The sequence below is a fragment of the Tripterygium wilfordii genome, chromosome 18 (assembly GCF_013401445.1).
Source record: "Tripterygium wilfordii isolate XIE 37 chromosome 18, ASM1340144v1, whole genome shotgun sequence".
NCBI classification, from domain to species: domain Eukaryota; kingdom Viridiplantae; phylum Streptophyta; class Magnoliopsida; order Celastrales; family Celastraceae; genus Tripterygium; species Tripterygium wilfordii.
Window position 1 is genome coordinate 1310811 of NC_052249.1, and position 12549 is coordinate 1323359.

General features: G+C 36.1%; 3 protein-coding genes across 4 annotated transcripts; 1 reads left to right on the forward strand and 2 right to left on the reverse strand.

The window, feature by feature from the left end:
- Window positions 1–462: 462 nt before the first annotated feature.
- Window positions 463–4102, reverse strand: LOC119984089 (putative 12-oxophytodienoate reductase 11). Its single transcript, XM_038827856.1, has 5 exons — window positions 3848–4102; window positions 3179–3319; window positions 2913–3043; window positions 2343–2519; window positions 463–1589 (listed from the first exon to the last, which is right to left on the reverse strand). Exons 1-5 carry the CDS (start codon window positions 3955–3957, stop codon window positions 997–999), a joined length of 1152 nt encoding a protein of 383 aa, XP_038683784.1. The 5' UTR covers window positions 3958–4102; the 3' UTR covers window positions 463–996.
- A 3157-nt stretch (window positions 4103–7259) lies between these two features.
- LOC119984475 lies at window positions 7260–8384 on the forward strand. The gene is made up of 2 exons (XM_038828452.1): window positions 7260–7485; window positions 7922–8384. Exons 1-2 carry the CDS (start codon window positions 7398–7400, stop codon window positions 8161–8163), a joined length of 330 nt encoding a protein of 109 aa, XP_038684380.1. The 5' UTR covers window positions 7260–7397; the 3' UTR covers window positions 8164–8384.
- A 1412-nt stretch (window positions 8385–9796) lies between these two features.
- Window positions 9797–12297, reverse strand: LOC119984891 (immune-associated nucleotide-binding protein 9-like). Of its 2 annotated transcripts, none has more exons than XM_038829042.1 (6): window positions 12193–12297; window positions 11278–11519; window positions 10903–10976; window positions 10672–10833; window positions 10516–10602; window positions 9797–9898 (listed from the first exon to the last, which is right to left on the reverse strand). In XM_038829042.1, the coding sequence occupies exons 2-6, from the start codon at window positions 11507–11509 to the stop codon at window positions 9842–9844; spliced, it is 612 nt and encodes a 203-aa protein (XP_038684970.1). In that variant the 5' UTR covers window positions 11510–11519; window positions 12193–12297; the 3' UTR covers window positions 9797–9841. The 2 variants fall into 2 exon arrangements, with proteins under 2 accessions (XP_038684970.1, XP_038684969.1); XM_038829041.1 differs by having other exon boundaries at window positions 10903–11180.
- Between the last annotated feature and the right edge of the window lie 252 nt (window positions 12298–12549).

The following is a 12549-nucleotide window of genomic DNA, read 5'->3' on the forward strand; positions in this document are numbered from 1 at the left end:
GTGTAGTGTTTCTAAACTTAAATATAACAACAAATTACCCACCATAAGAATCATCGCTTGGGTAAGTCCAAGTGGCTAAGAAAAGACCCACACATACTCACACAATCAAGGCCTTTTGTGTGGGCCTAAGTACCATAAGTGAAACGGCCCAGAAAGAACGAAGCTGTGCGGATCTAATATATTCACGGAAACCGGATAACCCACAACGAACAATATTGATTTATTGTCAGCGTGTTGAGATTTTTAACAAATGTCGCAGTTTTCTTGTTTTTAGTTCATGGCCATGTGGTTGTGCAACTCCCCTCTAATCCAGTAAAAATTACTATAATTTTGATATATTAATTAACTAGTAGTTCTAGAACCAGGTACAGCACTGTATTGTACGTGACAAAAAGAAAGGAATAAATAAACAAGGAAGGCAACTATTCTCACTTGTTTGATATATGAATAATTAAGAATAGATACACAAGTGCCAGAATGACAACTGATCTTTATTTTTTTTTCTCTCTACCTACAAGTTACAGCTACTAGACAATGCAAAAGGCTGAACTGCCTTCCTGAAAAAACTGACACGAAAGTTGACTTATTCCATAACAAACAGACTCAAACAATTAGCTTAAAAATAGGAACAAAAAAACAATAGAATAATATATTTGCTTGACCAAGTCAGCCATGTAAGATGCACTACTTTTGACACTGTATTCCAATGGAATCCAGGTCTGGTATTGTTTATTAAATCACATGTAAGTAGGCCTGGCAATAAAACAGACTCGTAGTAGAAGTCCCCAACTCTCCCACCAAATCTGAAGGGATTCCACAGAGTCTAGGTTATTGGGTATTACAGGGGTGATAGGTTTCTTTCTATCACATACAGTAAAACAGCACTTGTGATGTGATGAAAGTGGTAGGAAAATGTAACCTTAGAAGGCCGTTTGATTCACTCAGGATATAATAATACCATATAATCCTCTTCCATTCTTGGTATGTCAGTATAAGCTAAGCAGTGGATTCAAGAAATGGATAATCAGTATAGCCAACGACTGGATCAGGAGTGTAGAATGTGTTCCTATCGTACTTGTTGAGAGGAGAAACAAGCTCGAATCTCCGAGGCAGATCAGGATTGGACAAGAACAGACGACCATAAGCAATGAGATCTGTATGGTCCTCTGCCACAGCTTTGTTCCCCTCTTCCCTGTCAAAACCTCCAGCTGAAATAAAAGTACCATTGAAAGCCTTTCGCATGGGGACAAGGCCATGAGGGTATTCATCTGTTTCTCCGGCTGTTTTCATTCTTGGCTCAACCATGTGCACGTAAAGAATCCCACGTTTATTCAAGGCTTGGACCATGTAAAGTCCTAAGGCTTCAGGATTTGAATCTCCTGATTCCATATAGTCTGCAAAGGGAGACAGCCTTATTCCAACTTTATCAGCACCAATTTCATTCGTAACAGCGTCAACTAATTCCAGAGCAAATCGGCATCGGTTCTCTAAGGATCCACCATATTGGTCTGTCCGGTCATTCACTGTGTCTTTCAAAAACTGATCAATGAGGTAGCCATGAGCCCCATGAACCTCAACTCCATCAAATCCTGGGAATGATTCGAAAAACATAATTGTTCTGTCGACCAAAGAAGTATCTTGAGAGTTAAATGTAATTCTAGAATACGTTGACATAGAAAAGAAAAATGGAACCTTATGTCAATTAAATTTACATCAATTACAGAGAATGACAAAGAGATGGGCTCTTTGTCTCAGTCACCTTACGACAAAATAAGGAAGAAAATGTTTTCCGATGATAATAGAACCCCCACACCAGTATGTAGACTTATGGTTATTTTTACTAGACCAGCAACACTACTAAAACCTTAAGCTGATAGAACTCACAACAACGTATATGACCTCCATTTAAGTGCCTAAGTATGTGCGGAACACACAGTCATTAAAATATTATTTTTTGTCATTTTCCTGCCTCACAACATTTCTTGCTTAGAAATGCAGAACAGGCTGAACAGCAATTGTTACCATAATCAAAAAATGACATGGACAACGACGACAAAAATATCCACCAAAAAATGAAATAGCATCCTTCAAGTCATGATTGTCAAGCTATATGAGCAAACTTTGAAAGGTTTGGTAAAACATGATGAACCAATACAATATAAAATTATCAATACTCAAGTGGATGTGACTTCTCAACTTCTGATATTCAATATCTGAACTGTTTCTACATAGACGACCGTTTGAAGAGCAAAAAATGCTTAACAAAAGAGACAAACTGCTTAAATCATTGTTACTGCCAGGGTAAGGGTCATTTTTTAAGATAAATAAAAGGAATTACTCACCAGCTTCTATAGCATTCCTAGCAGCAATCCTAAAATCATTGATGATAGAAGGAATTTCGTCCGTCCTAAGGCGCCTCGGAGGCGTGAATCTATCAAAATCCACCCCATTTTGTGAGGGTTGTGGATGCAAGGGCTTATTGGTAGAAGATATTGGAGCTTGCCCATTTGGCTGAAAACCTGGAGATACCAATAACAAAAAAAGATTAAACATCCAATATGGTATAAGCTATGAGAAAAACAAAATAACAAAATCAACCACATATATCAGATGATTTGATAAAATATCCAGCCCGACTCTTATTTTCCCAACATAAGACCATAAAGCACATATTTCATATACAGGTTTGTACCCTATCAAAAACAAAGATGACCCTTATGGTGGGTAATTTGAGGTTATATTTAAGTTTGCACATCTTAAACTATGTATTCAAGGGCCAAAATTCATCATAAGGTGCAACTTAGAATTATTAATACTTACTCATTGTTCTTCCAACAATTGATGCAGGCTAAAATTAGAGATTTTTGTTGAACAATCTATTTTAAAAGAGAAGGGACAAACCAAGTACGCACCAGTATTTGAGACCCTTCCAACATGCCAAATCTGACAAAAGAAAATCCCTCCTTTGGCATGCACAGCATTTACAATGGGTTTCCATGCTTCAACTTGTTCTTTGGTCCAAATACCTGGGGTAAATGGATACCTTCATGTATGAGGAAAAAAAAAACATTAGACCTCGCGTTTGAAGCCAAGAAAGTAATATCTCTCAAACACATGTACACCTTACTAATGCAGAAGAGGAAAACTAGTAGACAGACGGTTTTTGAATTTATATTACCCTTGAGCAGTGTCGGATACTCCAGTGGCTTCACATATGAGAAGGCCCCCTTTGGTGGTTCGCTGAGAGTAGTATAATATGGCATGTGGCTGAGGAACATTGTCATAAGATCTCTGTCTAGTCAATGGTGCCAAAACAATTCTGAAAAATATAGGAAAGTGAAGTTAAATAACTATTGAAATAACCCTATCAAGAACAGATCCACAACATTGTGAACCAACAAACAATATAAAGTTAGGAACCAATTTTCTTTCTACTAATAGAAATTCAAAGTGACCCACTGCATTGATCATTAAAAATACCCCATTTCTCATCATCCTAGAACAAATATAAAGCAAATCAACTCAATGGCAGAGATAAGGGAACTAGCAGTGGCCACAGCCCCCACAATATCCTGATTCCTGCTCCATATTTACAAGCCGCCATCGCTAAGACTCATATACTAATTGAGTCAGTATTTTCAGCTGCCAAAGATCACAACAGACTAAAGAGCAATCTCTGTAGTAAGCTGGGATCACTGGCACATTATTGAGAGTCCAAATGTCAAAAAAAAATCCCGCCAAAAAGGCCATCGCTAAGAAGATTTCTCTATTGTAAATGGAAAAGCCACGAACCCTAACAGACACAAAATGAACCAATTACAAACCCATGTGTGGATTGAGATTGTACCTGTGAGAAAGATTAAAATTTCCCATCTTGTAAGGAGTGAGAAGAGGAATAGTTGGAGGTTTAGAAGACACGATCTCTTCTTCTTGCTGGGTTGGGACCTCGTCTCCCATTTCAATTTTGTTGTATGTAGAAAAAAAACAATGTAAACGAATTTCTGAATTTGATGGAAGATATTGGATGCATGATTACAAAGAAGATGACCCTTTTTATAGGATGTTGCAGACATCGGGGGGGAGGAAGAAGAACCCATGGTTCGCTCACTAGTGACGTTTGTTCTCCAGCATTTCTGTATATTGGAAAAAATTATCATTGCATAGATCACCGTCAACCACTGTTTAGAAAATAATTACTGAGGAATCATTGCAGTGGCCGCTGGGGCAGAGAATCCGCTGCGTATCTAAAAATTCAATAATTTAATTGTGATGTCATAATTTAAGCAATAATATAATGGAAAGCAAGAAGAATTTTTATACTCTCTCGTTAAATATCTGATTCATCTGGGGGAGGAAGGTCAAATCTTCCTCTCTTCCTCCCCTCCCCCATCCCTCTAGCCCGGTTAAATTAATTTACCTTTTCTTTCCATAATATACCATCACTATCACTAATTTGTTTGAATCTTGACTGATTGCAACCTGTTTTGTAAGTCTTCTCTTGAATTTATTGGATCGATTGGTGTGATATACCATTTGGTCGATTGACTAGTTGTTTATGGGAGTTCTTCTGATTTGGGTATGTTTCTTCTTCACATATGTTGTCTTGGAGGATTTTCTCTATGAATTATCTTTCCTTTCCTTGTTGAGATATACTGTTATTGATTGTGTTGTTAGTTTGTGAATAGTGAATTTCAACTAGAGTTCTTTTATTTTGTTTCGTCCATATATGAGTATATCCCGACACAGATTTGATGTAATATGTCCGGATGATGAAGTTGAAACAATTGAGAGACTGATTTGGAACATGCTCAGCTTTCAATGATCAAAAGTTCTATTAACTCCAAATATATATATATATATGTTATATTGAATAATTGACCCTTTATACGATAATAATATAATAGTAAATAATTGTGCATTCATTGATGGCGATTTGCACAAATGTGTAAAGAGATGGATGTGATTTGTGGAGCCGCCGCAAGTGAAGAACCCATGGTTCGGTCACTCATGACGTATGTGTCGGCTGTGCTAGGAGTGAAATAAAAATGATCAAACTTATTTACACCCCTTATTTTTCTAAATACACCCCATTAATTTTATAAAAAACTTAATTTATCAACACTCTCATTTAATCCTATCATTCTGCCCTAAATTCTTTAAATCCTTTTCCTCCTCCTTCTTCCCTTTCCTGACGACAATAGCAACAATGGCTTGTGTCGACGACTACTTTTGTACTGTCAATCTAAGCAATTTCCCTTCAATGACTGCTCAGTTTAGAGCAGTTTGACTTATTTTTGCAATACCCATTTCAGAATATCATTGAATTTGGTTGTTAAAACATTGGAACCAAGGAGAAAACAACAAAATAAGAGAGTGGAAGTGAAGGGGGAGAAGGGGAAGTATGAGGTGGTGGTTGAGACCCTGGTGGGGTGGAGGAGATGGTTGAGACTTAGTGGTGGTGGTGGAGCAAAGTGGCCGGGTGTACTTGGAAAAAAACAAAAAATTGGGTGAATTCACAATTGCTTAGATTGGAGTGTACTCAATAAATTGTGGGATGTAAATAATGTTCACCAATAACAATGTTAGGGATTTCAGTAAATGAGATTTCAATCGTCCCAATAAATGAGATCTTAGTTATTTTAATAATTCATCTTATCCCTTAATTGATACAAGTGTAGGAATTCACAAAACCGAGTGATTGAATAATAGAGTGACATGTTAGTCATTGGAATGATTGAGATCCCATTTATGGGATCGCTATCACGTCTGGGAGTGAAAACCTATAGTTTTTTTCTTCTTATTTTTTTCTTCAATTGTCTAGAATAATCAAAACGAAAATGTTAAAAAGCTTGTGGAAAATTTTGTTTTTGCTTTTATTTCATATTTCTTCAATATTATCAAAGATAAAATATTAAGATGTTACAATTTAACTAGTGTCTCTTTATCGATTATCTACTTTACATACTCATCAAATATCAAGTTTTCACAATTTACAATATCTCTACCCAACAAAAACCGAATTAGACTCTATATTCATTAAAATATTAATTTACTATTATTTCATATAAACATAATCTTTACTCCATTAAAATATTAATTTATTATTATTTCATATAAACAAATATATAGGTAGAAAAAGTGGTCTTTTCATTTTTTGTCTCCCATTATTTCATTATATAATTTAGTATAGGATGCTTTAGCAAGTGGTGCTTAATTCCTTGAATCTGGACCATAAAGTTGAAGTTGCACCCCATCCAATACTTTAAACACAATTATTTCTTGAAGATTGCACTATTACAGTCACTCCAATATAATCATTATATGATAAATCTACTTTCTATAGTTACGAATAATGCTTTGAATTTATATGTTCACAATAGATACATCTGGTTTTCCTGAGCCCAATTACTATAGGGCGAAACCCAACTCACAAGACCCTAAGAAAATGCCTTGATGACATATAAGAGATGAGTTTAGGGGTGACACAACTCTGTTCGGTCTGGATAATCAAATTTGTCTGACCCAAATTAAACCAAGTTTGGACATAAGTTAAATGTTTGAAATCGCTGTGTCCAAATATAAAATTTTTGCTTAGTTTAAAACCAAGTCCGGGTCGAGAAATCTTGTGCGGATTACTTGTTCAGACACTAACCCAGATTGTTCGGTTTATCTGTCCGTATTTAAACCAATTCGGGTTTGATCAATTAAGTACGTCCAAAATCCAATTCGGATTAGGGTTCAGACCTATAAATATTTCGTAAACACGTGATGTTATCCGACTCGGAATCGATTTTTTTGACACTCCTATGAGCTTACCCAACTGATATGGTATTTATGTTCTTAACACATTATGTTGGTTACAAAAAAATGAAATGGAAAGTGTATTATGTTGGGTGCCGGGGTTCCGCTGTAATAGCAATTTGAGACAAAAAAAATTTTTTATTTTATTTTGAAAAATTATAGATGTGTAGTTTATGGTCTAACGAATCCAACGATATATTTTTTTGTTCAAAACAAAAATCATATGTTACATGAAAAATGCTTAACAATTTTAGATCATCGGATATAAACTCAAAACATTCGATATCTGGATCACGATGAATTTGATTTTTGTTTCAAATAAAAACTACAACGGGGTCTGCTGTTGTAAAAACTACAGCAGACCCCTGCCACCCAATATCGTGATTGTCACGTGATAGACTAATGTTTTTAAAGGAAGGTGTTTAAATTTTAATACTAGGATTTTATTTTTGTCCTTAACGTAGTTAATAGGAAGGCGGTTGATGGTCGGAGTTAAAGCTGGTGGAAGGCGAAGAATTCAATAACTCGCACCTAACGCATCTCGCAGAAATTCTTTCTTTGCGATTTTTGAATCTTAGACGCAGACATTCACAGAGATGATTTTTGGAATTCCATGGCCTCGAAGATCTCAGCAGTTCCGCCTCCTCGTCCTCTCCTTCTCCCTCTCTCTGCAACTTATTTCAGGTCCGTCTCCCTTCTATTGCAATTCATTGTGTGTGTAAAGGCAGTTCTTGCGCGGTGCATCCGATTTTATTTTCGTATCATCTGAAGAAGATGTGATTGAGGAATTACGTAATTGCTGTAGAGGATCTGCTTAGAATTAACGCGTTAGGTTTTGACGCAACGAAGAATTCTGATGATTTTTGGGGAATAAATTCCAAGATTCATTTTTTTTTTGTGCCAAAATTTCCTTCGGGTATTGGGATCCAATAGGTTTTCACCAATTCCTCCTCTGTTCCTATTGAAAAAACTTGATTTGGGGTTTCCAAATCGTGTTAGCTCACATTCATATCGTATAAGCATAATTCAGAATTTCTTCCAATTGTCTAAAAATTCTCTACTGTTGCATTGAATTTGAGATCTTTTATGATAAAACGTCTGACAACTTTTATCTTTAAAGGATTAGCGAAAGACCCATCAAGTCCCGCAGATACAAATAAGGCTGCGAGTCACAATGCATCAAGTACCTCCGTTGGGCTTAGGGTGTTGATCATTTTTCTCGGTTTAGTTGCAATTGGCGCATTTGCTGTGTTATTATTCAAGATATGGCAAAAGAAGAAGAGAGAACAACAGCAGGCCCGCCTCTTGAAGTTGTTTGAGGATGACGATGAACTTGAGGTTGAACTTGGCTTACGTGACTGAAATTCTTCCTTTTGCTTTCCTTTACATTGTGTAATTTTGATGTGCATTTCGTGATTGTTGTTGGTTATACACAAGTCCTTGTTATCTTTTTGTTAGGTTGTTTGAAATATTATAATTAGTTTGTTATAAATATCATACTTGTGCTTGTATATCATATCCTATTCGGATTAGTGGTATAAGACCACAAAATTTTGTTTGCTGGAGAATGCATTTGTTTCTCATTTATGTTTCTATACGCCCAACGTCTGTCGTAGACTCGTAAACTGCTTAAACATTGCATACTCAGGACTAAAGCATATTGTTGTCAGTAGAATAGCTTGATGTATATTGGTTTGGGATTTTGAAAATCTGAAAAAATTGTTTGAATTACCATAGCTGGTTGTCTAATTCTCAATAAGTCAGTATGACTTTATTTTGTGATGTATGATTTCATCTCATGAATTTTTCAACTCTTGGTTCTGTATTGTCAAGTGTGCACCTCAGGGATAGCCAAAAGAATACATTTTTATTATTTCATTTTTGATTTTGACTCAGTAAGATGAAGACAAATTCTTAACCAAAGACTTCTAGGAAAAATATTTCTGATGAAAGTTCAACACAGCCAACTGTTGAATTTGTGCTGTCTTTTTCATTTTTAAAGTTCAATACTTGGGATTGAATCTATTGTTAGTTATTTTAGGGATTTGAGGCGGGAGTCGTGTTTCAAATTGTTGATGGAAGTTTTTGGTTTCTTATTAGATGTAGGAGTATACATATTTGATGTTTTATTTTATGTGTTTGGAGACTGGAAGGTTCAGTTTAGAAGAATTTATTGGTAAGTTATTATGAATTTATGGACTTAGGTTCTGAAAATATCAGCCATGATATTTGTGGATGTCAACGTGGCTGATAATTGTCATGGGGAGGTTTCGTTTGGAGTTCTGAAATCCAGAGAGCTGGGTCATGGATGAGTTTAGTTTGTAACAACTGGCATGGCAAGGCTTATTTGAAGCTTAAACTTAGTAAGGCGTAGCGTGTGCAATGATTGTTCGGTGCAAATCTTGTTCTTTGGATTCACAAGGGGATGAAAAAGAGTCTGCTCTTAAAATTTTCTGCAAGATTGTTGTTGGAGGAAGGAACCATTTGCCTTTTATGAGAAGCTGAGTTTGTTTAAGGTGGTGTTGATGCATGGCTGAGCCAAGGGAACTTATAATGGTAAGTTCCTTTGAGATCCCTTTGGTTGATGGAGCAGCAGCAATGCATACAGCTTTCTCTTTTATTGAAGTTTTCTGTTGATATCTGGTATTTCAGACCTAGGTGCATTATAGCCAGTGAGATTAAAAAATGGCTGCTTTATGTGAAATGATAGACTGGTCTAGTTGCCTCTCATTGAAGACTATTAGGGTGTTTGGATTTTTTTCACGAGCTGATCCCGAGCTCGGATTTTTGAGGCTCTATCGAGCTCGGGCATTCTATGAAAGCAATGAGCAGAGCCTAGGGCTTGTTAAAGCCCAGCTCAACCCGCTTTCATCATTAATAAAATTTACGACAGCAGTTTGAACGGTATAAATGAATTCAGCAAAATTGAACCAAACACATTTAGACACTATATATAATAAGTTAATAACATTTGATACAATATTTTAAAACAGGCCATGTACACAGTTGTGACAATAAACCAGGATTTTAAGCATTTACATCAATGGAAGCAGCAGAACCTGTACAGAAACAAAGCAACGAGGAAGGCCTCCAAAATCTACAAGGGAAAAGAAGAGATAGAAGGATTAACAATGTATATGATTTGTATTAAATAAGATATCACAGTATTTGACAAAACGGCACACTGATTTTTATGGGATAGGGGGCTCCAATTTCGACTTCAATTCTCCCTCAAAACTATGTTAAATCATGAATTAAAATATGTTATTGAGTATTTTGGTGTTCATAATGTTAGAATATAGTAAAATTTGGGGAAAAAATTTTAAATTCTAAACCTTAAACACTAAAAATTAAACCCTAAACACTAAGTTCTAAATTCTAATATGTCATTTTTACATAAAAAATCATGATTTAACATAATTTTTGAGGGAGAATTGCAGTCGGAATTGGAGCCCCTCCCATTCCAATTTTCACGCAAAACTCCCACAGTAAACACACTGTTCTTTACGCATTATAATTACTACCTCATTTGTCCCCCTATTTTACCATATATTAGATACCAATCTATGCACACACAAAGTTAAAAACATCATCAAAAAAAAAACCTTAATGCCAAAAATACCAGAAACCTATCAGTAAAACTGAAATTAATGATGATTTATGAAGCTGTCATATACTAGCAAAACTGCAATTGGCAAATATGTAAAAGCTTACCATTGTTCTACTGAAATGCTCTCCATAAGATGAACTAATACGATCCATCACCTCCAATATTTTTTGCTCTGAACTAGCTGCTTCTTCCTTTAACATTGACAAAGTCGTTATCATGATGTAATGAAAGAGAAACTGCAAAGATCTAAGAACACGAACCTTGCATTTAGAAACTAAATCATCTCTGAGGGGTCCACCATTATTTAATTTGATTATGTTAACTAGAGATGCAAGCTGCTGAAGTTGTTCGGCTCTCTTACAATCGTCTTTCGTTTTGTTGTCAAATAGAACTCGTCTATTCTTACATAGCTCAAGAATTTCCTATGCATCAGAGGTGATTTCAATCACAAAATCACAGTATTATGTTCATGGTTTGGATCAAAATCTAACCTTTAAAGGTATTGGGCAATCTCGACCCAAATAATCTTCCAGGGTCTCTCCATTGTCTTCAAGTGCATCGCCCCCTGTGAAGATGATAATCATATAGTCAATAATTTGTCTTCCAAATAAAGTCAGAAGGCTACTAAGTGTAGCTTCTTCTTCCGCCGAAAATCGAGCTCTAACAGATAAAACTAGGAGGACTGCATCAATGCCATCGTTTGCCAAATCAACAGATTTGATGATTTCCTTCCCAACAAATTCAGACAAAGAAGAAAACTCAAACAATCCTGCAACATCTTATCCGCATTAGTCCTCGTACCGACAACATCATACACATCCACACACAATGCACATTATAAATAAGTTGCATGTTCGTAATCGTACCAGGAGTGTCAATGACTTTGAGAATCTGTCCGTCTCTCAAAACAGTTTGCTGTATTTCAGAATGACTTGTCACACCAGATGGACTTGCTCTTGATTTGAAGGCCTTTCTTCCAAGAATCATGTTGGCAGTAGCACTTTTACCATTGCCGGTCCTCCCTACCAGAAGCAATGTCCGCGCCCTAATTGATTTAGAACCAAGCTGCCACTCAACATTCATCGAACCCTCACCCATTATTTGAAACCTGAGTTACCAGTGCAGACAGAAATACACTGTATCACATAATCTTGACCAAGAAATCGAACAGAATTCATGATCAATAATAATGCTTAGCAAATTTCAACAAAAATCAAAGTTGTTGAAGCTTTGTCAATTAAACCTATGTACTTTGAATAGTACATAAAAATCACAATTCTTGAAAATTTTTAGCCGAACACGATCTTCGCAAGAACATAATCCAGAGAAAATTTAGCCAAAAAACCAGAGAAGAAGACACAAATTTCACTTGAAGAATCAAAATACAGGAGAAGCCTAATATTAGGGATTACCTGCTTTCTGAGGCGAAAAAGATTGAGACATATACAGGCTTTGATTCTCCAGCGTTTCAAGCCAAAAAAGTTTCCTAGTAAAAAATTATTATGTTTTAACAAATTTCAAGCAAAAAGTTGATGAATTTTTAAGTCCTTCGATTAAACATCTGTACTTGAATAGTGAGTAGAAAACACAATTCGCGTCCAATTTGAGCCAAACATGGTCTTGACAAGAAGATAATTCAAGAAACCGGACAGAATTCATGATCAATCAACAATGCATAGCAAATTTCAACAAAAACATGACATAGAAAATCAAATAACTGAACAAGAAACGGAAAAATTACAAAGACAACCGGACGTATCATGCAAGATAAAATAGATTACCGATCGCTTCTCTGAGACGGAAAGATTGAGATCAGAAGCAGTTGTAGGGGCGGTTCTGAGTAATGTATATTCGACTGCGTTTCGTGGGGGAAAAATGGGGGGGAAGAAAACCGACGAAAATTTAACAGAAAGGGATAACCGATGAAGTCAAAATCCGGGTCCGGACTGCAGAGCAGCTAACTATTGGGCCCATATCGAAATTGTGGCCTAACCCTGGATCTCAGACTATCAACTTCTGGCCCAAATTTGAAGACGAGGCCAACGGAACTATCTGGAGCACAAATAAATACTCACAATTGTGAAGCCCATACTTGATTACACAACTAGTTGAAGCCCATGCTCAAAGCCCTTAAAACA

What these genes read in the sequence shown, in the direction of transcription:
- LOC119984089 (XM_038827856.1), bottom strand. Translation starts at nt 3,957, where the DNA reads ATGGGAGACGAGGTCCCAACCCAGCAAGAAGAAGAGATCGTGTCTTCT. An exon ending in AATTTTAATCTTTCTCACAG is followed by an intron (nt 3,320 to 3,847) that starts GTACAATCTCAA and finishes TATATTTTTCAG; the next exon opens with AATTGTTTTGGCACCATTGA. An exon ending in TAGGAATGCTATAGAAGCTG is followed by an intron (nt 1,590 to 2,342) that starts GTGAGTAATTCC and finishes AATCATTCCCAG; the next exon opens with GATTTGATGGAGTTGAGGTT.
- LOC119984475 (XM_038828452.1), top strand. Translation starts at nt 7,398, where the DNA reads ATGATTTTTGGAATTCCATGGCCTCGAAGATCTCAGCAGTTCCGCCTC. An exon ending in CTCTCTGCAACTTATTTCAG is followed by an intron (nt 7,486 to 7,921) that starts GTCCGTCTCCCT and finishes TTATCTTTAAAG; the next exon opens with GATTAGCGAAAGACCCATCA.
- LOC119984891 (XM_038829041.1), bottom strand. Translation starts at nt 11,509, where the DNA reads ATGGGTGAGGGTTCGATGAATGTTGAGTGGCAGCTTGGTTCTAAATCA. An exon ending in CAAAGTCATTGACACTCCTG is followed by an intron (nt 11,181 to 11,277) that starts GTACGATTACGA and finishes AAGATGTTGCAG; the next exon opens with GATTGTTTGAGTTTTCTTCT. An exon ending in ATTTAGTTTCTAAATGCAAG is followed by an intron (nt 10,603 to 10,671) that starts GTTCGTGTTCTT and finishes TCAATGTTAAAG; the next exon opens with GAAGAAGCAGCTAGTTCAGA.